General features: G+C 41.8%; 3 protein-coding genes across 4 annotated transcripts in view; 1 reads left to right on the forward strand and 2 right to left on the reverse strand.

Moving 5' to 3' along the window:
• atxn7 (ataxin 7) overlaps positions 1–15,189 on the reverse strand; it is a 28,317-nt gene extending 13,128 nt beyond the window's left edge. For both annotated transcript variants that reach the window (XM_080495489.1, XM_080495488.1), the window contains exons 1-5: positions 15,049–15,189; positions 12,356–12,457; positions 7,499–7,711; positions 7,232–7,300; positions 242–346 (exon numbers count right to left, since the gene is read on the reverse strand). In XM_080495489.1, coding sequence (XP_080351615.1) covers positions 242–346; positions 7,232–7,300; positions 7,499–7,703 — 379 coding nt within the window. In that variant the 5' untranslated portion in view covers positions 7,704–7,711; positions 12,356–12,457; positions 15,049–15,189. The remainder of the gene's footprint in view (positions 1–241; positions 347–7,231; positions 7,301–7,498; positions 7,712–12,355; positions 12,458–15,048) is intronic.
• Positions 15,190–17,040: 1,851 nt separating this feature from the next.
• On the forward strand, positions 17,041–19,292 carry thoc7 (THO complex 7). Its single transcript, XM_080494512.1, has 8 exons — positions 17,041–17,084; positions 17,337–17,457; positions 17,533–17,660; positions 17,771–17,857; positions 18,634–18,691; positions 18,784–18,850; positions 18,936–19,005; positions 19,123–19,292. The coding sequence occupies exons 1-8, from the start codon at positions 17,066–17,068 to the stop codon at positions 19,182–19,184; spliced, it is 612 nt and encodes a 203-aa protein (XP_080350638.1). The 5' UTR covers positions 17,041–17,065; the 3' UTR covers positions 19,185–19,292.
• Positions 19,293–20,520: 1,228 nt separating this feature from the next.
• Positions 20,521–26,532, reverse strand: LOC308129622 (interferon-induced GTP-binding protein Mx-like). The gene is made up of 12 exons (XM_080495610.1): positions 26,282–26,532; positions 24,845–24,982; positions 24,579–24,733; positions 24,312–24,450; positions 24,041–24,239; positions 23,877–23,955; positions 23,662–23,784; positions 23,429–23,570; positions 22,227–22,385; positions 21,831–21,907; positions 21,460–21,711; positions 20,521–21,321 (listed from the first exon to the last, which is right to left on the reverse strand). Exons 1-12 carry the CDS (start codon positions 26,466–26,468, stop codon positions 21,097–21,099), a joined length of 1,875 nt encoding a protein of 624 aa, XP_080351736.1. The 5' UTR covers positions 26,469–26,532; the 3' UTR covers positions 20,521–21,096.
• Between the last annotated feature and the right edge of the window lie 38 nt (positions 26,533–26,570).

Raw genomic sequence — 26,570 nt, forward strand, 5'->3', positions numbered from 1 at the left:
TCACTGCAAGTCAATACAATGTCTTTATATAACAACGTGTGTATGTTTTCTCTACGTCCCATCCGTGTTAACACACTTGCATTGTGAGAATGTGTCTGACGTGAAGATAAAAGTCAATTTTTGAGGTGAGGAAATATTCTAATGTTAAACTGAGGTTGCATTAGGTTGAAGTTAACTGGTAATTATGGCCTGTACGTCAATACAACGTGTCCTGAAAGGTGTACGTGTGCGTGATTCTTACCGTAGTGTGCTTGGAAGGCTTGTGGCTTCACCACCTGACCACAGTGGCTGCACATCACCAGGTAGAAGTCGTCCTGTGCAGGACACTGGCCAAACACGGGCATGTCTGTACAGAGGAAGAGAGTCAACCAGACAGGGCACGACCCAAGGAGAGGAAAATTAAACAGGCCTGTATTCACCTGGTGTCCCAGCTGGCAGAAGACTGCCAACCGCAGCTCATCCATCATATTCAATCTCAACTGAAACATCCATCATTTGTTGTCGTAACACTGACTGCTCAAGATTGGGTAGTTCCACTTAAATTACATACTTATTCATAAATACACAAAAAAAACAAAACAACAACAATTAAAAAAAAACCTCAGCAGGATATGAAGATAAAAACGATTCCTAGATGTCCTGGAAAGTAAGCCACTATTGCTGTGTTGCATAACCCACACCAGGGAACACTTAACCCATGTTTGACTTAATGTTCGGTTGCAACATTTCAAAATTGACTTGCTCATTCTATATAACTTGAGGAGGAAAGTCTGCACGCACAACTTATGTAAATACAGGTCACTCGCAAATCCCCAAATCACCATGTTGGTCCTGGAGTTAAGAACCAGGAAAAACAGACATCCAAAGGTTGCTTGCTCTGACAGAATGATATCTCACTCTTATATAAAAACGTGGTATGTACATAGGGTGGAAGGTTCATGATTTGAAATAAATAGATAGCTTTTACTGGGGGGCAATGTTTAATTATTATTTCTCCTCTCTTACAAAAAGACCTAGAGAACTACTTGCTGCTGCTGCAGTGCACCCTGCTTCCAGTCGCTCTGATCATGTGACCTCAGTGAGGTCTTATGCACATTTCAAATCCATGGACATACACAGCTGTTGTGAGGCTACACTTGTAACACACATTTTAGAGGTATATTACACATTTCAGCTTTCAAGCTTCCATGTTAAAATGTTGTTGCAACTCTTTCTCTTGCCCAAACTCTCAATTTTCTTACTTTTATTCTATTGTTGGTGATCTATTTTGCTACTATTCCTTACTTTGGGTGATGTACTGTTTGTCTACACACCATAAGATGGCAAGCAAGACAACATTTCAATTTCACTGTACATCTTATATCTACAACTGGTTTTAAAATAAAGCTCATTTGACTACCGCCACAAAATATGAGCGGTTCAACTGTTCCCCTAACCCAAAGTTGGGTTGGTATAAACCTGGTGCATTAGTGAGGTTTTGTTGCTGCATTTTTATAATACAAAAATGTCAACAAAAAAAAGGACAGGAGGAGTTGAAAACTGACATTTACATTTTTCAGAAATGATTGCTATCTAAATATACAATGAGTTTGACAAATATGAGGTCTTCAGGCATATATTAAGGGGCATGTCGTCCTTAGTCCGACATCAATGTAAAGTTGCTGCTTGTGTGGCATTGTGACATGCATAGTCCGAGTTTAACTTTCCATATGCAAGATTTGGCAGCTCTGCTTTGTCCAGCCTGCTGGTGAAGTAGATTTCAAAGTAGCTGTTCGAGGTGGATGGATTTCATCCACCCGGCGATAAAAAGTTTTGTGTCGACAGGTAGATTCTCCTTGCAAACTGCCGCCCGGGCCGAGCTCCAGTGTCGGGGGTGAGGGCTCAGAATAAGTGTTTGCATAATAGAAATGTTGCCAGTCGCTCCCACGGCAAGTTTCAAGATACACAGACGACAAACCCAAGTCTCTTTTGATCCCATTACAACTTCATTCCTCCGTAATATCACGCGGGAACCCAAGATGCGTTCACGCAAATCCAATGAAAATGCACCTTGTTGCAGATGGGAGGGTTTTAACTGAGGCCTGACAAGACCAAGAGTTTCAAAACTGAACTGCTTTAAAATTTACACTTCAGTTCAAAACTGTTAAGCCGCCGAACAAATATCCTTCCAACTCATAATGAGTTGAAGCAGTTCATTTGAACAAAGCATTCTGTATTTCACGCTGCATCTCAAACTGACCTGACCGACAAGGTACTGGCAGTAAAAGATGTTCAACCAGGTGTTTAAAACCAATATTTCTCAAGATTTCAGTGCGTTTAAAACAGCTAATAACTCTACTGATTATAAAGATGAAGATCAGATCGTATTTCAAGACTTCTTTTCTAATTATTTTCTAAAATGACAACAAAAACATGAAATGTATTCAAACAGAGCAGGTATTAACAATCACAAGCTGCAACTTTTGATAATGAAGACATGTAGAGACGACCTTACCCTCTACCGATATGAGTTGCTGTAAAGTTTGGCTTTGTGTGACTGAAAATGTCTTTGCGCTTACTGTGGTTAAAAAAAAAACAGACATTTGGTATTTTTCCCTACACGTTCAGCAATCATACAATTCACCTGCCTGAGGAATTAATCCGGAGATTAACAAATAAATAAAATTAATGAGTTCTTGTCGCAGCTGTGAAATCTAAACACGGCAATGTTGGTGTCTGTAAAGTTGCCAGAGTTGAATGTTAGAGCTGACAATTGCACATTGACGCATTAGTAATCAAGGTCACCTTCTTTTAAGTCGAGACTCATCTGAAACCTGCTATTCTAAAAACCCGCACTTAACATAAGGCATCATAAGCTCACTATAGGAATGTAGCCTCCCACGAGAACATGAACGTCTTTTGAAAAAATGATTTCTGTCGTTATCGGCGTCTTCTTCTCATTAAAGTGAATGAAAAGTTCTCCAACAGCGCAATTAGAATCTGCACAACCAGAAGAAAGCACAAGCAGCATGCCTGCCAAGGTGCTCATACTGGCACATCGACTCAAGCACATCTACCAAACCAGCAAGTCCCAGACTGGAGAGGCCACTCCAAGGCAAATCAGAAGGGAAGTGCAGCTCCTCACCAGAATGTGATCAAAATTTACCCTGGCGCAGAGAACCAGAAACCACCTCATTAAGGAGGCTAATTAAGAGATTGCCTGGGGCGTTACGACGAGATGAGGAGAGGCGAGGATACAAGTGGAGGGAAGAGGAGCCCCTCTCCAATATGTGCTCCGCCAGGGCTGTCAAGGGTTCTCCAAACATCGCTGGCTCAGTCTCTAAGGGACGAGGGCCATTAAGCAAGGACCAAATAAAAGGATCTACCTGGTGGCTTTCCTCCAGGGGAGGTCAGTGGCAGCCCTGTGTGGATGAATTGACAAGCTTGATGCTACTTAATGTGCGTCAATTGTCTGAGGCCACTTTGTAAATGGTCTCCCTCAAAAGCAGTGGGGCGAAAAAGACTTCCACAGCACTTGCCTGGTGTCTTCACTTTATGGACAAAGGCGGTAAATTATATAGAGTCTGAGTAGCAAAGTGCACTGCTGATAGGCATAAGCGAGTGTGTGTCCGCCGTGCAAGTAAAGCAAGTGCACAAACCCAACATGGAAGGTAGCATTAACTGTCAGCCAAATGTAAATGCCCAAGCCATTACAGCCTTGCTCAAATGTTGGTCTCAACCTTGTGGGCAGCTATATTTTGCTCTATATATTCCCCCCCAATTCGGTCCTTGAGGCCACCTTCCTTACGAGCGACAAATTTAAGTTATAATGACAGAGTAAACATATTTTCTGAATCAATAAGTTCCTCTGTATTCTTCATTAAACTCCACTTTCTCCCTCAGATCTTTTACTGAAAGAGGCCAAGAATTGCAGCATCCAACGCGGTCAACCGCATTTCTTTGCTGGATCAATAGCAAGGTCAAACAAGACTCATTCCCAAACTGCAGCTGCTGTTCACTTGGAGTGTTCTCCGAATCGGTCGCTTAGCGAAGAATGTAGCTTTGCCACCTCGAATCGCTACTCTACATTCAGCAGCACGCTGGTACTAACTGGACTGTACCGCTAAACATGGCCCGACTTCACAAGTCAGCGGCTGCCAATCTGTTTGCCTCTTTGCTAATCTCCATTTTCTTCTTTTGAAAGGAGGAGGTGGAAAGGATGCAGAGAAGGGAAGTCACGATAGAGAAGGAAGAAAGAGAGAACAGAGCCTAGAAACAAGCGCAATGGAGGGGGGAAAAAAAAAAACAGAGAGTGAGGAGAAGCAGGCCGAAGCCTCTGCGAGACAAAGCGAGACGGAGCAGAGGACCTGTGCTTGAAGAAGAGGAGGAGGAAGAGAGCCCCTGAGCACGAGACGGAGAAAGAGGGAATGAGAGTCCAGTTAATTTCAGCATCCTCATCCGTGGCAGTGATGAATGATCTCAGTAGAATGGTAGCGGCTCTGGCTGCCTCTGAGCAGCACACATACACACACACGCACGCACGCCGGCAGAATCTGACCTGTAGCTGACATTGACACTGCATTTCCCAGCCTCCCTGACTGTGACGGCACCACTGTAACATTTTGAAGAAGAGCGAGACAGGCCGATGTATTCATCAGTCATTGATTGCCATACATTTTTTTTTTTTTTACATCCTGTGCATGTGTTAATCATCTGTGTGGTAGCATGGCCGTCACGCCACGGGAGGAATGGTGGTGAGTCATGGTTGGAGAGGTGTAGTCATCCGCTTGTAATACCCCGACGAGAAGAGAACACAGATGCACCCAGAGTCGCTCCCAACACAAACTTCTGCCACACGCGGCATGTGCTGACCGGCCACCTGACACAAACGGTCCGTGGCAGACGGTGATCTATGATGAAGACATGTTTCGAGCGAGCCGCATGTCAAATGACTGAGCAGGCTTGAATTTTTAATGGCCGGTCTGTGTCACCCACCAACCACATCTGAAGACTGCTCCTGCACGCAGTACAAACTCTTTAGGCCGGCCACCTCCTACAACGCGTGCATTCTGTTAGAAGTCATATCCCACTAAATAGAGAATCCTGCTGGAACTGAGCTTTGGTCCAAGGGTATCAACACAGGCCGCCATGTTGGCAATGTCAAAGCAACATAAGCGATAAGAGCGCCTATGAGCAGCCGTCTCTTAAACCCAACTACGTGCAATGAGGAACCACAACAAAACTGAAACCGAACACAGTGATTATATCATAACACCACAACACCAAAGAGAACCGTGTCCTCTTACGGGATACTTTGTCTTTGCAATAACAAACTTTATAGTCAGTTACGACATTTACCCACAAACCTGTTAAATGGGGTGACAATCACAGACACACAGTCAAGAGAATTAAGAACCAGACGGTTTCTAACTAATCAGTCAAACGAGAGATCAAAACAAGCTTATTTCAGCTCAACAAGCTCGATCAAAAACAACAACAAAAAAATGCATCTTGGCGTCACTGGAATTACTGTCCCAATACGGCAAGGTCGCATGAGACGAGCCCTGCTTGTGTGTCCTTGAGAACAAGAGATTTATAAAAGTCTCTCGCTCTCTGAACTGTAAATACTGAGCCCTGCACTGCTCAAATGCAGACGAAATGTATATGTGTACAAATGAACATTCAAGTCGAATCTCTAATGACGTAAAACAATGCAAAGCACCAACAAAGCCCGAAGCGTTTCACGAAAGAAAACAGTCAATTACAATAACCGTCACTGGAGCAACAGAACTGTTTCATCATTCAGTCACTAAACTCACAGTTGTCAAAACAGGTTGGTCCAAAAATCACCTTGTCAGTACACTAATTCTGTAGCATCCAAATAAGATGCCACTTTGTAAATCCAAACAAGTCAGCTTCGCGATAACACTTGTTCCAAATCCAGATCTGCCAGTGGCACTATTCAGTTCATACTAATCAAAGTTATTCGATAAATGAAATTGAAAAACAAGCTGCATCTCAAACATCTTAAGGCAGGTGACGGGTGAGTCGGAAATTGATGGTTTTCCCTCTTTTAAAGGATCTTAGCGGCCCTCGACTAAACACGGGCAATATATTTCATCGTGGCTTGAAATCCACAGTCCTTCTTGGACAGCGCGAGCGCTTCACGGATGGCCGTTGAGCTACGACAGACAGACCGAGATCATTTTCTGATAGTGCCACGTTTTCTGTCGACACCACAGTGTGGCGGCTCCAGTGTACCAACAACAAACGGAAATACAAATCAAAGCGACACCAGCGCTATACTTTAAACGATCATTTAAAGATTCCCATGTATGTCAAATTCCATCCACATTCTCGATTCACTTCACTCACGCTCAAGTCTTACCTTATTTATTGAAGGCATCTATGTAATGATGTACTGGTTAACAGTTATTCTTGTGTTTTGTAGTATGTCACAGAGGCCGTCACTTCAAAATCAACGGAGTTCTTGTACTCGTTTACGTTTATGAAATCCGTATCACAGTGCAGCAGGTAGGAAAGTACAGAAATCACATCTATTTATTGTGTCATGGCTGTCTATTTAGCCAAGATGAACTTCAAATGAACATCAGGTCCTAATTACAGGCACTTTGTCAGCATTGTTTAGTTTGTTGCTTTTATATCAAGTGAAAGCAGACAGTTAGCTTTAGGTACATTCTCTGTAATTCACTCAGAATATTTACAAACAAACAAAACGGGGTGTTTATATTTTGTGTTGATGCAGCACATTATTTTAACTTGATAAAATGGGACAGTGACAAGAGCAAGCTCAGTTTACGCCAGCATTTACATACAGCATTTTTGTTATAAATGACCCGATTTTTTAACAAGTTATTTTCAAACTCTGTGCTGAAAAATCTTCTTTTTTTGTGAGAAGGGATGAGGATGAGTGAAATGTGATCCTCTTCACTTGATAAAATGGCTTGGACAATAAAGCGTATTAAATATGTTTCAAATATTACTTTCTTATTAGGATGTCTGGGCCTCAACGTAACTACAGCGAGTCCAAGTTGTTCACCATCAAGTTATTTTAGGTGCAGATGTAAATGTCAACAGACACGTTTCAGTGATTGCGTCCGGCTGCCCGCGTCATGTGCAGGAGTTACAGTAGATTTTGTCCCAAGACGCGAGTCAAATGTTTGGATACGTGCGTGCGTGTATGTGTGAACCAAAATACACCTTTGGCCCTGGAAGGGGGGGAAACACTCACCTTCTCTGCACAGACGCATGGCTTCTCGATTTTTCCCGAAGTCTTTGAAACTTTCCTCCGATTCAGCACCTGAAACCGAGGCGATCCGACACAGGGACAAATTAGTAGTTGCACTTGAAACTAGCGTTTCTTCATATTCAAGCAAAAAAAAAAAAAAAAAAAAAAAAAAAAAACTGCATGCAATCGGCCAAAAAACAGGACAGGACTGGCAACTGTCGCGGCTCGTCCTCGCTTCCTCGCGCACATTCGGGACGCTGGGGGACTCACCGTCGTTGCCGTGGAGTTTGGCGGCGTCAACCCAGTTGCTCCAAGGCTGTCCCAGCATTATTTCTGGACTCGGCAATGATCTCCGCTCCGCAACAGTCGCCATTGCTGTGGAGCCTTCTCCCCGCTGGATCTGCTGCTGCTTCAGCTGCTGCCTGGCCGCTCGGCGCAGCTCCCCCCTGACGTCATCCTCGGCCCTTTCCGACATTCTTTCCGCTACAATGTAACAACATGAGAGTCAGCGTCGGTCGCGCTCGGGATAGGAGGACTCTCGCATTGATTGACGCGGCCGAGCGCGTGTTATTCCGAAGCACCCGCCCCTTAAAAAAAAAAAAAAAAAAATCTTCCGTGTTGTGTGCGGCCACTTGACAAGCAACAAGTACAAGGCTTTCACAATATTGTAAAATATAATGCGCTACCAGCTCTGGTTAACTACCTTTCCACAGGTCAATGCACAGAATATTATGTTTAGAATATTTATGACAGAATATAAACAAATATGAGACCTTTTTCCATTGGGAAAAATCACCCCGATGCATAACATTTACCAGCTAAATATATATACCAACAGTAAGCAGCTCACTTTAATCATAAAAGTGTTTCATAGGATGATTGTAAAAGATTGAAGGCCAAGTTGTGAAAATGCACTTCTTAAAACACCCTAACACTTCAGTCACCATTGTTTTAATGTTCATTCTAGTTATCCAACACAAAGCAATGCCACACACTACAGCAGGGCTGTCAAACATGAGGCCTGTGGGCCAAACCTGACCTGCAAGAGGCTCCAATTTGGGCCATGAAACCACCAAGCCAAGCAAACCAAAGAAAATCTAGATTCTTTTTTTTTTAATCTTTTATTTTAATTTAATAAATTTCTCAAGACTAGTGGACACAACACAACACAGACCTGATCTGAGATGCTATGAAAGCAAGCTACCTCGTTGCACGCAAACAAGCATCAAAACCATGATGCCAGGCTGAATGTGTAAAAACATGCAGGATGAAACAGCTATAGGAGATGAGTTTAGGACATTTCACTGTATTTTGCAGCAGAAGGTACCAGCATCAACAGCCTGAGTCAGTGGTTCTCAAACTTTTTGCAGTGAGCACCATCTGAGAGAATGTTTAAAGATCTCCTGTTATACAGCTTTTTAACAATTTCACATGGGCGTCATTGACCCAAGAAACATTGTATTTAGGCCATACCGCTTTGTGGATGCCTGATCCCGTCAGATCTCGGAAGTTAAGTGAGGTAGTGCCTGATCAGTACCTGGATGGGAGACCGTGAGGGAACACCAGGAAGCAGAGTGATTGGTTGGTGGTGGTCGGAGCGGCCAAGCTTCCGTCAGGACAGCTGTGGCTATATATGTAGCTTACCACCATAAAGTATGGAGGGAATGAATATTAATTGATTTGCTTATTGGAGCAACACACTTTAAAAAAACAAAAAAATAAGCCAGGGAGAGGGAGGACAGACTTCCTTCGCTTCTGGGGCATCATTCACAGGTATGGGGACGATTATTACTGTTGGAAAACCATAAGAAAACTAATTTGGGTTAATATGGCCCCTTTAAGCTTCCTAAGTACCACCACTATGACCAACCTGATTACAAAGTATTGGAAACTTAACCGGCTGGCTATGGATAGTTCACAAAGGAGACAAAATAATACTAATACGAGTATTATTTAGTGATTATTTTTCCCAATAATTGTATAAAGTAGCATTATCACAGACACTTAAAGTCATCATAACAAAGGGCAGCAACTCTTTACCTCACAGGGATACGGCAGGCAGGAACAATAACCAAAACATTTTTCATCAAATGAAGAAGAATACATATTAATATGAATTACTTGTTTCATACATATTTATTTTACTATTTGGAAAAAAAATTTTTTTAAGTATGGCTTTCCTGTACATACTACTATTTGGGAGCTCGTATAACAGTTTGAGAATCAACAGCTGAACATGATTTGCAATGCCCTTTCCAGTTCAATAAGACAAATCTAAAAATCTGTATTACATGTAGATAATATGAGTCATATTGATCACTCAAATGAAGATTTGCTTGTCAGACCTTTTTTCTTTAACACAGAGTTTGTTTACTGAATATCTGTGCACCACAAACACGTTTATCATTAGTCTTTGTACAAAGAGCATGGTTTTATAGAAGCCGAAGAAATTGAACCCTATCAAAACAAAACACTTCAGCCGTGGAAGGCTAAACTTTGACCACAAATATAATCCAAGATCGAATCACAAAGAAACTGGTTGAAATGATGTGACAAGGGTTTAAATGTTCATCCGATATGCAGTTGATCAAAAGTACTCATGATACTGATATCAGCGTAATACAATGTCAAGTTTTGTATGTTGACATTTCGGTCTTGCACGCACACCAATAGATAGTAATCCATTACAGTTGTATTTAATTAAGATCCAGACATTACATAAGCAGTGTTTAATTGAGCAGAATATCTAAGATATATTCACTCAACCACTAAAATCATGAGCAACTTCTGTGATCCTTCAGTTTGAAAAAAAAAAAGTCCAAAGACCGATGAACAAACAAGTTGACTTTACTTTCACTTTCAAAATGATGCCTTTCTCATTCACTCCTCAAGAGAAGCAACTATTCAACTGATGAATAGGAACATAAGCTGACGTTCGTGTGGAACATACAGAGAGAACTTGGAATAGAGACAAAGTGCAACGAAGACTGACAGAACTTGCAAACAGGATTTCTAGTCCTCATCGGTGGCTATCTCCTTTTACATGAATGATTATATTCAGTGACTCCTCATCTGAAATTCTGAGATGACCACCATCTGTCAGTTTGACAGAATAGCAAAATCCAGATGAAGTAGCCTTCAAAAAAAACTCTTTCTGATACCGAATGAAAGAAGAGAAAGTAAAAAAAAAAAAAAAAAAAAAGTGGATTCTCCCAAAAGACGGCATCAGACCTGGACAGGTATTCTGGCCTGGCATGTGTTCTGGGAAGTCCTGAAGAACAGAAAAAGCTCCATACAGCTCAGACATTTGGCTTTGTCTACAGACGGAGGCTAAATTTAGACATTCCAATTTAAAAGCGTGTCCTGAAGATGTTGTCAGTGTGCCACAGAGAAGGAGAAGTGATGTCTTATTTACTCCGGGCTTGTTTAATTCATGGCCATACGTCGCCGTAGCAAATTGATCTTTTATATGAACTGGTCATAGAGGTATCAATGCTTTCAACTGCAACACTGCCTGAGGAAACTGAGCCACAGAGATTCCCAGTGAAAGGGTGTTGGGTTTCAGACTGCAGTCTACATGAAGACCAACGACTGTAGGAACTGTAAAAATAGTTCAACCCGGGATTCCAGTGAAACAAACAACAACTCTTGGAATTGCTGGAAGCTTAAATTTACTGTAATCCACATATCTGAGAGTGGACTCCCAAACTGAACCCTGATTGGTCATGATCAAACACACACACACATATATATATGTATATATATATATATAGAGAGAGAGAATTTTTTGTCTTTGCTGCACATGCGTGAAAAACATTGCCTTTTCACGTGCACTGGTAACACCCTGCACACCGCTCAGTACGGGATGTCCGCTCTTATCGGGGCCGATATCTGTGGTTCACCTGAGAGCTATCGATGCTGACAAGCAGACGAGCTGACGGTTGTGGTGCACTTGTTGACTTTTTCTTTACTTCACAGGAGAAGAGCATTGTGGTATACGAAATAAGGACGTTTCTGAGCTGTTATATATTATCTAGTCCCCATCACTTTTTTTCCCCCGTCCACTATGGGATGTGGAAACCGCTAAATAATGCGGGAATTCGCTGCCCTCTGTATCTGCTGATAACTCTTGTGCTCATGTATGACGTCCACTCTCTGTGTCCGTCACTTTATTTGGCCAAAATGCAAGTATGGAATCAAGTGTTTGATCAGTCTCTGATCCAGTCTGCTCAGACCCTCCGTTGGTACACATCTGCTTTTTGAACTCCTCAGAGTAAATAACTGGAAACATCTGAAGGCACTCATAATAATGAAATAGAAATGAAACAAATACAGTAACACCTTATGTAAAGTGTATTGCACATTCATATAGCATTATAATCACAATACAAATTATACTTGGTTATTAATGTCTGCATCATCAATTAAAACAAGGTGCATCTGTGATGCTATATACTCATTTATATTTATATATCTACTGTCTCTATGGCAAGGTAACACCAGTTGTTCTGGGAGATATGAAGCTACGTGTTGTACAAATTGTGAAAAAATCCTGAAATGTGGTAACACGTAAAAGAAAAGAGACTAGCAGAACGCAAAGTTATTAATACCAACAATATGTCAGCAAATTACTTGGTTTGTCTAAAGTGTCAGTACTTCTAATCAACATCAGTGTTATTGGCCAACATTGAGTAAAGTGACAGCACCATGTAAAGTTGATATTACAACATAATGCATGAGGTGTTATGAACAGTCCTCACATGTTGTAAGCGCAGCTTGATTTATTAGTCTTCGGGTTACTTGATTTACTTTTAGAATAATTATTTGTGTAATATAACATGATACACAACGCAGGGTCTCAGAGTCAACTGAATAAAGTATTTATCACTTTGTCACCGATATATGAATGATTGGCTAAAAACACATCAGATCAACCGCCAACAATCCTTATCCCGTTCAATAAGTTATCGTATAATATTCTCTACATTCAGAGCGTATTTCAAAAAGTGCTATGAATGCGTTTCAATGCCTTCTGAGAGTCGGTGCAATGCATTATACAGTAGACCTTCAAATAAAGAGTTCATGAATACACTAATCGCTCATAATGTGCAGTAGTGAGGATCTTACCTTGGCAAAGAAAAGCAACAAGGAAACCTTTTTTTTAACTCAATCAGACGATCCTCATCAGTTTGGGTGACTGCTGGCTGGCACACACACTGGAGAGGAAATCTGGACACACACACACACACACACACAGGGAAGATGAGTTAGTATCAGGTTCCTTGTTGTGCTGTTTCTTGATGCAGTTAAACAGTGGAATTGTTAAAACCACGTCGATGAGGTAACACTGTCCTCCCCGAGGTCTGCCACGGAGCTCCTCACCACTGTGCAGTAATCCAGTCTATTAGGCACCACCTCTACTCATCCACATGAATCATTTCAAAGACTTGGAACTTTTATCATCTGGTTTGCTGCCTTGACATCAGGTTAGTTTTGCGGAGCATTCACAGACTGACTTTACACTCAATTGCATTTGTCAAATAAAAAAAAAAAAAACAACTTTGGAATTGTGTGCACACCTTGGCAGTTTAAATTGACCAATTTTGTTATGTAATGCTTCAAAAAAGTTAATAAATGACGTAACTCCAATATATTGCTGTGTCGTTCACTGCAACTACAGGACATGGCGTTCAATTATATTGGATTTTAACACTTGGTTTGCTCAGGTAAGGAAAAATACAATCCTTTGATGGTTAACTAAATATGGGTAAGAGCAGACTCCGTCATCAGCTGTTTCGATTCATAAAGGTAGTTTGTACCTGAGAGGACAAAAATAATAAAAGAACCAGTGAATTTCTTCCTTGATTTCTTCCTAAATCACTCAAACAAACCATTTGACAATGAATCTGTCCATACAAAGGTTTTTAGGTTTTTTAGTTTTTTTTACACGAGGCCTGTAAAATAATCTATAATGTGGTATCATTGTAAATAATACCAAATATAAGTTGTCCTTCCACTTTAACAACAAGCCACGACACTGCCGCAGGCCGGCAAGGTCACATGACCACTTGAAACAAGAGCCCGGCTGCTATATTTTCCCCAAAATATAATGGTCACCACTGTAGTGCTGGAACGCAGACACTCGCAACGTGTAACCATGAACCCAATCCTTCATTTTTGACACCATGAAAAATCATTACAATTCTCACTGCCAACATGTGTCAATGATGTATAACCCTAACCCTAACTTTGTCATGCAAGCAAATAAGCTATTGTCAGTTATTACCTTATTATCATATTATTTCACTACTCTTTTATAACTGTCTGCTTCCTACTGAAATTTTTTTTTTAGAAATTGTCAACGTCAACTTAAAATGACACTTTTAACCAAATGTATGCAATCATTCCAGTGGTGGGGTGGGGGGGGGGGGGGGGGGGGGGGTCTTCTCTCATTATGACGGCCCACTGACAGACATTAGCAATGTTTTCTATTTTAAACATTCATTACCATAATTTTGATTATTTAACCTTCTTAAACAGCCTCAAACGATGACGTTGGTGCTGAATTAGCTGCTGCCAGGATAAATCTGACCCATTTCAGTCATTCAAATGCCTCGGCCTGTCACGTCAGCGCACAAGTTCATTCTAAGAGGATGGGACTTAATTTTAAAGAGATGTTCAAATGACATTGTGTCAAAAATGATGGGAGGCAGGAGGAAAATGACATGGTTGAATTGAAATGTCACAAAAAGTGTTTGAGTACCTTCTTATCCTACATTGCAAGACAATAGGATTTGGTTTGCGTTCTCGCCACACAGCGAGAGGGTCTGGGTCCAACTAAATATTGGGCCCAGATCGCCTGGGGCCTCTCTGCGTGGAGTTTGCATGTTCCGCCCATGTGTGCGTGGGTTTCATCCGGGTACACTGGTTTCCACCCACAGTCTAAAAACTCAGTTGTGAAGTTAACTAGTGGCACTCAATTCGGAATCAGAATTGACCCGATGTGTGAATGTGCCCGTGCTGTGATGGACTGGCCTCCCGTCCAGGGCGTATCCTGTCCTCACCCATAGTTAGCCGGGACTGGCTCCAGCGCCCCGCTGCTCTGAATAGAATACAAGCAGTATAGAAGATGGATGGATGGATGGATGGATGGATGGATGGATGGATGGACACATGTACCCGTCTGTCCAATTGACTCCTATCAAACACAATGCAGGAGGATTGAAAACTTCAGGTGTTACTGATTATTAAAATAAATATTTGGTCGGATCGGCTCGTGTGATTGAACATTACTTCCCACAATCCATTAGAAATCAATAAAATAGGATTAGTTGTTAATGCACTTGTCAAAGCACTTACAGTGACTGACGATGTAACTTCAGCTTTGTTTTGGCCTCTATAAAGGCGTCATTTCAAATACGATGAGTTTTACAAGATGTCATTATGCAATTAGAGCGTAAATTAAACACTTGTCATTGAAGAAAGTAGGAGCAGCAGTTTGGAGCCAGCAGTCTTAATGGCTATCGTCTCTCTCGCCCTCTCTCTCTCTCTCACCTCTGCCAGACATAAAGCACGTTGTGGCGGATGTTGTTTTAAATACGCGAGGAGGAAAAGCTCCCGAGCTGGACGAACGCGAGGTCTCGAGGGCACCGACGGGGACTGTGTGAGGTGTCGTGTCCCGAGGAGAGGCTCGGTGCAGTGAGGCTCGGTGACTGGTACAGACGCTAACTGCTCCATTAGCCTGCTAGCGAGCCTGGAGACAGCCATGACAGCACAAGTCATCAGCCGTCACCACACACCGACACCTGCTCGACTCTTACCGGGACTCTGGATGCCGCACGCCTCACTGGGCCACCGGGCCGGTGAAAGTCAGCTGGATGCACGGAGCGAAAGAGACAGACGGCGGTGTGAGAGAGCGGGTACAGCGCTCAGCCTCTGTGGAGGTCTTCACCTGGTGCTTCCATGTCTGTTTACCAGACTGCATTCTGGGACTCTGACGTCACGGCGCGTTACGTACACAACGCACGTCCGAACGTACGTACGTACTGGTTGCGTACTGAGGACCAGTTTACTTTCCACAGGTACACTTTTTTTTTTAAATAGCAAATTACGAAATATATACGGCGCAGTAACATTGTTTTACATTTTCTGTATTTTGTATCTTGTGACAAATAGAACAAACAAACAAGACAACAAAATATAAAGGAAGAATAAACAAATAGTTCAGTGGAAAAAAGAGGCTAGGCTTTCAATGTAAGGTTGAAATGCTCCACAAAAGTGTATTCCTCTTCCCCATACATTTAAAAGATGTAAAATAGTGAAATAGTTCTTTATGAAAAGCGTGAAATGTTGGTCTCGTTTTAATAGACAATAGACTTTCCAGTTATTACAGTTGTGTTCATGGCCAAATCTTGAATGGAATTTTTAAGAGGTGTACCACTAAAAACCCATGGAAACAGGAATTTCTTAATGGGGATTAATAAGTAAGTAAGTAAGTAAGTACGTAAGTAAGTAAGTAAGTAAGTAAGTAAGTAAGTAAGTAAGTAAGTAAGTACGTAAGTAAGTAAGTAAGTAAGTAAGTAAGTATGTAAGTAAGTAAGTAAGTAAGTAAGTAAGTAAGTAAGTAAGTATGTAAGGAAGTAAGTAAGTAAGTAAGTACGTAAGTAAGTAAAATGTATTTATATAGCGCCTTTCACAGATAAAGAGATAAAGATCATAAAGAGCTGAACAGCATTATTAGCAGAACAATAAAAACAGAAATCAAACCTGTAAAAATATGAGTATATGTAGTAGAACTGATAAAATGGGAGTTATAGATAAGATACAGAGAGGCAAAACACATAAACAAAAACAAGTAAAATAAATAACATTGCAGATAATAAATAACATTAAGCAGCTACAGGTCAATAAAAGGCCTGTCTGAATAGAAATGTATAAAAATAATGTGTGATAGCTAGTTAGTTAGTTAGTTTGTCTGTTGTTCCTTATTATTTGCATGTTCTCCCTACACAGCTACTCCTTCCACAGTCCAAAAACATGCATGTAAGATTAATTAGGGACCCTCAATTGACAATAGGTATAAATGTGAATGTGCGTAGTTGTCTCTCTGTGCTTGTTTAGTGATGGACTGGCGACGAGCCCAGTGTGTATCCTGCCCTCACCCACAGTTAGCTGGAATTGGCTACAGCATCCGACTACTCTGCACATGACAGAATAAAGCAGTATAGAAGATGAGTGGATGGAGGTTCATATCAGGTGCGTGAGAAGAAATCAGAGTGCACAGAGAAATTCCCAGCATGTACAGGAAGCACATGCAAGTTGAACAATTACTCAAATGAAGTTCAGTTAAATAATACCAGGGATGAGAACGAGATTGTGAAATGTTGGAACTTTCTCTCTCACTCCACACGTTTCAATTTTCTTTTTTGCAACATTATCCTTGATTGCAAAATTGCAATTCCAAATTTCAAATAAAACATACTACTACCATTTACCATTGTTAACCATTAACAATCGAAATAAATACTGACTTGTATTACTTAGAAGCTTTTACATTGGGTAATAAGGCATCTGTTTCCCTGTTAATCTCTGTCTTCGCCCTCTCATTATCTCTCCTCTATCTCCCAGTTAAACAGGAGTGTTCACTGTTATGTGATGCTTCCTCGTGTGGAAATGAATGAATCAAAAATGTATCACACTGAGCGGACCGGTTTATGGGATTGAACCTGTAGTTACTACTCCGGACCAGATGGGGGCGTTGTGCAGCTTTTGTGCTGTGTTGTGCGCTCACCCGAGCATTCACCGCATCCAACCCTGTCGAGAAGAGGAAGCGCAGACATGGGTGCTGTGACTGACGGTCAGTAGAAGTTAGATTCACCGATTCTGTCTCTCCCTTTAAACCTACGAGTTTCGGTGCTGTTTTGTATATTAAAGTGTAATCATCCACACGGTTCCTCTGACCAAAATGAACCCTTTATCCGTAAAAAGCGGTTATTTTCCGAACAGCAGCCATGTTAGCAGGCTCGCTGTTAGCACCCTGTTTCTGGGTTGTTAGCTGATGCTACACGGAATGTGTCCAGTTTACTCTTTGTTTTATATATTTTTCCAGATGAAGTAATTCGGAAACGCCTTCTTATCGATGGCGATGGCGCTGGAGACGACCGTAAAATAAACGTGTTCCTGAAGAGTTTCATAAAATGGTGTAACTCGCCTACTAGCACAGAAGACGGGTGAGAAAGCTGCATTCTCTGATTGTTTTTCTATTGACAACTTGTGTGGGAAAAATGTCTGATTTTCTTGTTCAGATTCACGCAGTATCAGAGGATGTTGGGCATCCTGACTCAGTGTGAAAACTCCATGGGAAAGACGTTGATGGTTTATGACATGAACCTGCGGGAAATGGAAAATTATGAGAAAATATACACTAACATAGGTAGGTGACTGATATGTTGATCCTGGGATTATACTTTTTGGCTCTTGACTTCTTCATGATCCTCCTGTGTACTCACACTTGGGTTGTTTGTTTTTATTTTGCCTCCACAGAAGAAAACATCACATCTGCACACGAGAAGATAGCAGAATGTAAGAAGGAAATCCAGAGGGCCAAGAGGATACGAAAGAATCGTCAAGGTACAAACAAGTTTCAATCATGTTCTGTACTGCAGTTTGCTGGAGCCAATCCCAGCTAACTATGGGCGAGGGCAGGGTACACCCTACCTGTACAGGTCGCCATTCCCTCACAGGGGGACACGTCAACAACCACACACATTCACACTTAAGCAATTTAGGGTCACCAATGAACTTTTTTAGACTTCATGTTTGTTTGATGACAACCGATGTCTGTCCTTCAAGTGGGCCGGTATGCACCGGAACAGGAGTTGCGTCAAAATGTGATTCCAGTCCACGGAGGCAGCTTTTATGAGGATTTACAGTCGTAATGTAGAAATGCACTAAGCTGCATCACGTATGAAGTATTTATGATAATACAAGTGGTATAAAATCTATAATTTCTTTATTTTACGTGTAACCCATTGGTGAATCGAGCATCTTGATTGCAGTTTGGTTTACAAGTGCAAGCAAGGAAAACGGACAACTCAAAACACATAAACTTAGACTTTCCCAGAATACATACAATTTAGTATATCTGTGCGTTATGGCTGTAAATACTCATAAAAGCAGATGGAACAGAACGGAAGTCTCCAGCGACAGACAGTGTGCGCTCTGAATTTTTTTTTTTACTCATAAGTGAACTCTTAGCAGCATTCTTAGGAGTGATTCTAAGAAGCTTTTTATCATTACTGTTATTATTCACCAATGTGTTGGCAGGATGTTGGTTGTCAAAATAATATTTAAAAATATGTTTCCCATCTTTCTTTCTTTTTCTTCTTTTTCTTTTTTTTTTTAAGAGTATGACGCTTTAGCCAAGGTTATCCAGCAACATCCAGACCGGCATGAAACACTCAAGTAAGTCAACTTGGCTCTTGTTTTATTGAAAGAATTGGTTGAATTGCTCTGTTTTAAGAGGGAGTTGTTGTTTCTGCCTCGTCCTTCTGCAGGCAGCTGGAGGCACTCGACAAAGAACTCCAGCAGCTGTCACACATCAAGGAAAATGTGGACGCAAAGGTAAGACCTTGTGTTTTTATCCTGGCAAATATTTTCATCAACCATCCGGATTTTGTTCTTTGAATTTGCTTTCTGTTTCAATCAGTTGGAGTTGAGGAAGAAGCAATTCCACGTGCTGCTCAGCACCATACAGGAGCTGCAGCAGACTCTTGACAGTGAGTACTTTTTGTTTTCTCAAGGTTTTGCGGGGATCAACAGAGCAGGAAATGTTTCACCTGTTCAGATCGTGGAGCGAGACTCTTACTCTTTCTGGTTTTTAAAATCTTTTGCAGATGATGAGAAGTCAGAAAACGACGACAACTGTCAGGAGAGCCTGATGGACAGCAGCGAATGAACACCTTGAAATCCTGAATTGAATTTCTGCAACAAACTGCTTTTACAATTTAGCTTTTTCCTCAGAATCCTTTTCTATGTATTTTTGAATAAAGTTGATTTGGCCGTGGTTCGCCTCTTCCATTTATTCACCTCAATAGTGAATTGTTCTCGCCACGTACCGAAAGGTTAGAACATTTCTGCATTCCAGCTCTGCACACACCCATTACTCATTTGAAATGAAACGATCAAGAAGTGCAGACTTTCAGCTTTGAGTGTCTGAATGACGCCAAGTCTGTTATTCATCGTTTCATTAAATGAGCAGGTTAAAAGTCGATTTAATATCTGCTTTTAAAGTTCAAAAAGTTACTCTCATCAGCAGAGAAAGTCATGAAGAACAAATATTTAAAAAGCCACCAGTGAGAGGGAAAACGAGTGGATAAAGAAATTGTTTGGTACTGTAATTCTTAAAAGGAAACGCCAATTCACATGAGACCACGGAAAGGTATGGTAGATAAAAGAATAACACTTAACCTGGCTTCACAATCAGAATCAAGATCAGCATAGAGCAAGTTAGGATCGAACTGATCAACAATTCTGCTTAAGAGAAAAATCCCAGAACAAATGGGAACTGAGGAAAGCTGGAAGAGCAGCGCATGATTGATCTTGATCATGGATTTAAGACTTCAGGTCGTCACTGACTGAAAAGGATTTGAAACCAAATGATAAGAGTAACAATTTGATGATGGCAGCCACATATGACACCTGCTGGAATTGTATCTAAATGATTCTTGAGGATTTCATTTCAAATCACCTGAGCCAAACTGCCGAGAATGTCATGTTTTGAAATTGACGGTAGCTCAAAAACAGTGTTTTACTGGTGTAGTGGTTAGTGGTTACAAATGCACATTTGTGGAATTGGGTCGAAAAAAATCCACTCCTCGCATTGTGTTTACAGGTTAATCTTCACACAGAAACATCTGGCCAAAGTTGAAACCCCTTTGACAACCGTCAAGCAAAAGGGCAAAACGCTACACCACCTCAGCATCTGTATCCCATTGAAAAATGATTAAAAACATACTATATATGTCAGTGGTGTGAATTAAGTGTGGGTTTGAGGAAACATCAAATCATTGCATGCCCACTTCGTTTACATGCCACTCAACTTAAAACCAGTGGATGGAGCCAAAACACCCACTTTTTTTAATGGCTCTATCATTTTTAATTCTTTCACTTCAAGTAGAACTAAACATAAAAATCGAATAAAGAGCGATTGGATGGATTTTAGTAAGACTAAACAGAACTGATATTTATTCTTTATTTTTTATTTATGTCACAGATTTTTAAAACAAGACTAGTTGTTTTTTTTCCCTTTATTAAAAACAGTAATTCATGACCTTGTCTCAGGAGAGATTATATCTGTGGTCCAGAGGAGCAGGAATAAGTTGCGGGTAACGGAAATGCCTGGGCATTACAATGCTGTCACCACAACCCCATACGGACTAAGTGGAAACAAAGTACACATTCACTGACCAATACATTTCTACTCCTCTTATATGACCCGACGTGACCTCATGGAAAATCTAGATCTAAAACTGTGAGTTCAGCTTTTGAGATTTATTTCCAAGATGTTGATGAGGACGGATCCTAAGATGTCTTTGTAATATTCCGTAATATTACACTCTCAGGTAATAAAAACTACAATGGTCCACCAACAATAAAAAGAAACTCCCCCAAAAAATCCATGAAAAACAATGTAAGAATGTTGCTATTCCGAGTATAAAAACAACATTAAACTAAAAGACAGCTGTTGGAGTGTAACCTTATACAACTCTAAGTGCATTTCTAAAGGCTCCTCAATGCCCTGACACCGACATGCTGTAACTAAGGTGCTGAATCTCTGCCTTGTGATCGATGCTGCAGAACCGTGGCTTTTAAAACTCTACCAGGTATGATCGGGCCTTCGTGAGGCGGTTGAGGCGACTCTGCAGAGACTCCCTCTTGATGCCGATGTCAAAATCCTCCTTCAGCAAGAACTCCACGTTCTCTTTGTCCTGAAGCAACTGCAGCATCTCCCGCTGCAGCTGCAGCGCCGACTCCTGCAGCATCTGGTAGCGGATCACCAGCGGGACTTGGTCAGCCAGGCGAAGGCCAGCGATCTGTAAGGAAAAAAAAATTTTTAAAAATTAAAGAACAATCATTTCACAGACAAGAATGGCTTTGAAAGAACTTGTGATTAAGCAGTTCAGACCCATCGCTTTACTGATGTAGTTTATGAATCTCGAGGTAAAACTTACTTGGTAATAGGATTTGAGATGCAGCATCAGCTCCTGAAAAGTTGCATTATTTTGTGGTGTGTACAATGCTGGGAGATACCGTAGTGGCTCCTCGTCCTCAGCATCAGACTTTATCTCATCTCGCTTGTTGTCGTGCAAACTGCTGCTGTAGGTCTGATCCTGGGAGTAAACCAGCAGCTCCATTTTGAACTGAGTTCTGAGCATGGCCTCAGCAGTAGTCTCTTTTTCCTTCTTGATGGCTTCGATCTTCACCTGAAAGAAGCGACTGCATATCATGAACAGGGTCAAAAAGTCATATTTTAGAAGAACCAATACTTGGGCTGACTAAAACCGCAGGAGTGTCTATGGCCACACTTGTGGAGGGTTTGTACCTTGGCTGTTTTCACAAGGTTTGGAAATCCAGCAAAGCTACTTTGTGCCATGTGCACCAACACCTTCCTAATAGCATCTGTAAGAAACAAGACAGAAAAGATATGTCAACTATGGTACTTTCTTGACACTGTGAGCTTTATTTGGCGGAACCCCATGAAAAAAAGCTAAACTGTGTTCATCAGTAATATAATGCTGGCCATGTATAATATCTGAGTGTACTTTTTTGTTTGTTTGTTTTAATCTAGAGCAATGCAATGGAAATTTTAATTTCACACAAATACATTTAAGATTGATCAAAAAGTAAATGTTTCACCCAAGCTGTTGGTTTGCAAAACTAAGGATGTGGCCAAACACATCAACGCACTTACGGATTAGATCAGAGCGATAACAAATACCTCCAATGTCCTTGAGTTTCCGGACAGCTGGTTCTTCCAGCTGTTTGATCTGCTCCTTGACCATGAACTCAAAGGTCTTGTAGTTGATGAAACCTGGCAGCTCCCTGCCGCGGTATTTCTCCTCGTATCGATCCACTTCTTTTTCAATCTTCAAGTTAACTACAAACCAAACATGCATCAGAATGATCAGAAATGTACTGACTATGGTGCACCAGGTAGAACTGGTGTGTCAAACACAGTTAAAAACAAAAACAAAAGAACACAGAAGGTTTTTCTGTTTAAGCGAGGAAGGACTGGGGACATGCTCCTGTTAAAGGTATAGTAGAGGATTTTCTTCTTCCGGGTGGATCATCAAAATAACTGGTCCTCCCAATTGTCAATCATTCTGGTGATATATGACGTAAGCCCGTCGTACGTGCTCGTCCCTGCGCGCAGCTCACTCCACACGGTCCTCATCAAGCCGCTGGCCGACCCGACGCATTATTCTCGGACATTTTTACAGTTTCACCCCCTCTGGTGCAAATCTTCTTGTAAAGCGAGCTTATGTGAGCGATGTCGACTTGTGACTTGTAAACAGAGCGTGCACGAGGAGAACTGGGCTCGTGCATGTCTCTTGCACGCGTTTTAGTAGGCGTTCCGTCTCGGGAGCAGGTACAGCGTTGCGCATGCGCATTTTTTTCAAAAGGTGGAGAGGGCGGTTCTTTCCTAAAATTCGGGAAAATCCTCCTGTATACCTTTAAGATACTGAAAAATACACCAACAAAAGGAGATTACATTAGTGTCAGCGTTAATTCTAAAAGTCACTTCAGGTATTTGATGACAGCAATTGTCTTTGGTTTCCACACGAATGTGCTGTGTTGGTTTGCAGTACCAATCATCAGCATGTTTTAATTCCAGGTCGGAGTTCATGGGGTTTTTCTGGGTATTCTTGCCTCCCTCAATTCAGACACATGGGTTTTAGTTATTTGATTTCTCAGCTTCCCTACTTATTTGAATAGATAAGCATAACTGTAATGGCATTTTTCCCCATTGTCCCAGTGTGCAGTTCTGAATTACGAGTGAACCAACGCAGACCCTGAAACAGAATTTGATGAGATTGAATGATGAACATACCAGGGTTAGGGTTTCCCTTTAACAAGTTGTCTATTTGGCCTCTGGGGAGAATTCCAAATTGATTTGACCACAACCACATCCTAACTCACAATTCACTGCTGAATCATCCAGGTGGGTCTTCCATTTCCCGAACTCTTGTCTCAGTGTGGAAAATATGTTGCACCTGTCTCCACACTTGAGTTCCTCTCCCTCGGTCAGACTGATGGCATCATGGATGAAGGCTGAGACTTTCTGTGGCACACAAGGGTTGCAGGGATTGATTTCGTGTAGACAAACAAAATGTAGCCCAGTAAAGATGATGTTACGAGCGGGGGCAACTCACATCGATGAGGAAAAGGAGTTTTTCTGCTGCATCAGATGGTGGGCCGTCTCCATATCTCTCCAGCTCTGCCTGAGTTTGTGCAATTTTCTCTTCGATCTGCTCCTCAAGTCTCGGAAGGGATTTCTGCAAATCACACCGTCGAGGGGAACTGTGTCACAACTGAGCATTCATTTTATTACGATATTGCACTGAAGGAACCAATAAGAAGAGTGCACCTCGATGTGATGCACCAGCTCAAGCGTGAGTTTCTCAGCCAGTTTGGGAACAGTGGCGTGGCCGCCGTCGAAGAGCGTGCTGGATTAAAAGACAGAAGGGCTTCAGTACCCGCAACAAGACCCGTCTGAGGCTTTACTACGTTGTCTGAAAGAAATACACTTACTAGAAATGTGCATGTTGTTCAAAAAAGGCCTTCTCCCTTTCTATTGCCTCAGTAAGAGACACCTTATCTGCGATCTCCTTCTGACCTCGGCACTTGACGATCATGTAGCCCTTCGTGAGGTGGATGACCTCGTTGTGGACAATATCAACAACCACCTCCTCTGTGCCTTTGTCCACCAGGTCAGGTTTGGTCAAGATCCCTAAAAGGACAGTCAAATTAGAAATAGAGCGAGCCACCTTGGACTGCCTCTCACAAAGTCGCATTTCTTTACCCAGAGTCCTCTCGCCATCAGGATCCACCTGCTGAGCCATCTTCAAAGCCTCGGTGGTTGCAATGTCCACGTTGCATGGAACGACCACCAAGCTGATGGTTTCTTGTTTTGTGATGAACTTCTGGATCAGCCTCTTTATCTGAAAGTATCAATTGACAAGTGGAACTCAGAAGCGTTGCAACTATCAAACTTGAGTTTTGTACCGAACACAACTACAGCTGCTCGTGCAAAGGCTGTATTGCAACCGAAGGCAATGAGTTGCCGTACCTGATCACCGATGTCCTCTGGTTGTCCTTTGACAGCCACCCTGGCGATGCCGGGCAGGTCAATGAGAGTCAAGTCAGGAACATCAGGGGAGGCGATCTCCAGACTAATGAGTTCGTCACTGATCCCCACCCCGACGCCGGCCATTTCATCCTGAGCTGCAGACAGAGGATACCATGTTACACAAAAAACCTAGGGCGTCCATGACACTCCATCAGTCTGTAGCTCTTCTTAGTGGGACTTAAAAAGTAGCGTCCTGCGAACATTACCTTCTCGGATCTTCTTCTCCACATCCGCCGGGTCGTCTATCTCTTGCTCAAAATCCTGGTAGCTTATCTTTCCATACCACTCATCTCCTTTTTTCTTCCTCTTCATCTTCAACTCGAGAGGACATCTTGTGACAATACCTGCATTAAAGATAAGACAGTTACAAAATGTGTGCAGATATTTAAAACACTATCAGTTCTTGGAATGAAGATCACTATAATGAGCATTAGATGAGCATGAGCAATGTCCCTGAACATTTTTAAAACATCACATTGGCACAATTAATTGACGGATAAGCACTGTAACAAGTTTTTTATTTCAAAAGTAGCTGATCGAGATGATTTCTGTCTTTAATTAAATAAACAAACCCGGAGGCATAAACCGGCTGTAAAGTATCACAAATGATCATTCTGTAAACACTGATATCATTTACAAGCAGTTTCTATTCTCAGGAATGACTTGACATCCAGCCAATACTCGGCAGGGAGGCATTTCCCAATGCAAAACCTGCTCAGACAACAAAAGGGGACAATTGTGTTGAATGTGTGGGCAGGTTTTCATGAAAGTGCTGAGCTGTTCAGAAGTCATTCTACTTCCAGTTGTGCACATACTTTTCACACTTCATATTTCACAACCTTCTAAGCATAACATGAATTGGTAAGTTAGAAACTTGTAAAATGATATTCACATTAGTACCTTATAAAACTACTTAAACACAGTGAAGTCAATATTTGCAATTCGTTACTTCAACACCTACCCAAAGCCTGTTTTACTACGACTCTGGAATTTTACAGGTATTAGAAACATTAACACGGAGAAGGTTTCAGGACTGTGTGGACCAAACACCGTTCACATTCACACTTAAGGGCAATTTTAGTGTCGACAATTTACCTCACATGCAACCAGGAGGAAACACACACACACACACACACACACACACACACACACACACACACACACACACACACACACACACACACACACACACACACACACACACACACACACACACACACACACACACACACACACACACACAGGAAAGACATGCAAACTCCACACAGAAAGATATTTGAGCCACCATGCGGGTCCTATGAGTGTAGTGTAATTTTATAAAAACAAAAAAAACCTACGAAAAAGTATTTCCTTCGTCATACAAGTTACCCCAAAGTCACTCTCACTGTATGTTTTATTATCCCCTTTTCTTTAACAGAAGACACATTAGGAAGAAGTTACTTTTATTATTCATAATGACATTAAACGTCTTGAAGTCAATGTGCAGATGTAATCGATATATAATCGATTTCACGCCAAGTCGTAATTATGGTTATTATTATAATTATTAGGGATTTTTGCCCTCTATGGAAACAGAGAGAGAGAGAGAGAGAGAGAGAGAGAGAGAGAGAGAGAGAAGCAGAATGAAGTGAAGATCACGTCACCGTTTCCTCTGGGCAGAGCCACTCCAGACAGCGCCTCCAGCACGGAGCTCTTGCCCGAGCTTTGGTCTCCTATCACGGCGATGGCGGGCAACGCCAGGTCCTTCTCCACACCCAGAGAGCGCAGAGAGTCGATGAGGTCGATGCAGGGACGCACTTTCTCCTCATACTGCTGGTTCAACGTGCTCATGGTGGAGGGGAGAGACACTCTGGAGTGAAATCCCGGACGACGAGTTTGAAGCGAGCAGCCTGATCGAGATCCGTCGGGAGACTGAGAGCAGTGATGGAGCGA

This window comes from Blennius ocellaris (assembly GCF_963422515.1).
Source record: "Blennius ocellaris genome assembly, chromosome: 4".
NCBI lineage: Eukaryota > Metazoa > Chordata > Actinopteri > Blenniiformes > Blenniidae > Blennius > Blennius ocellaris.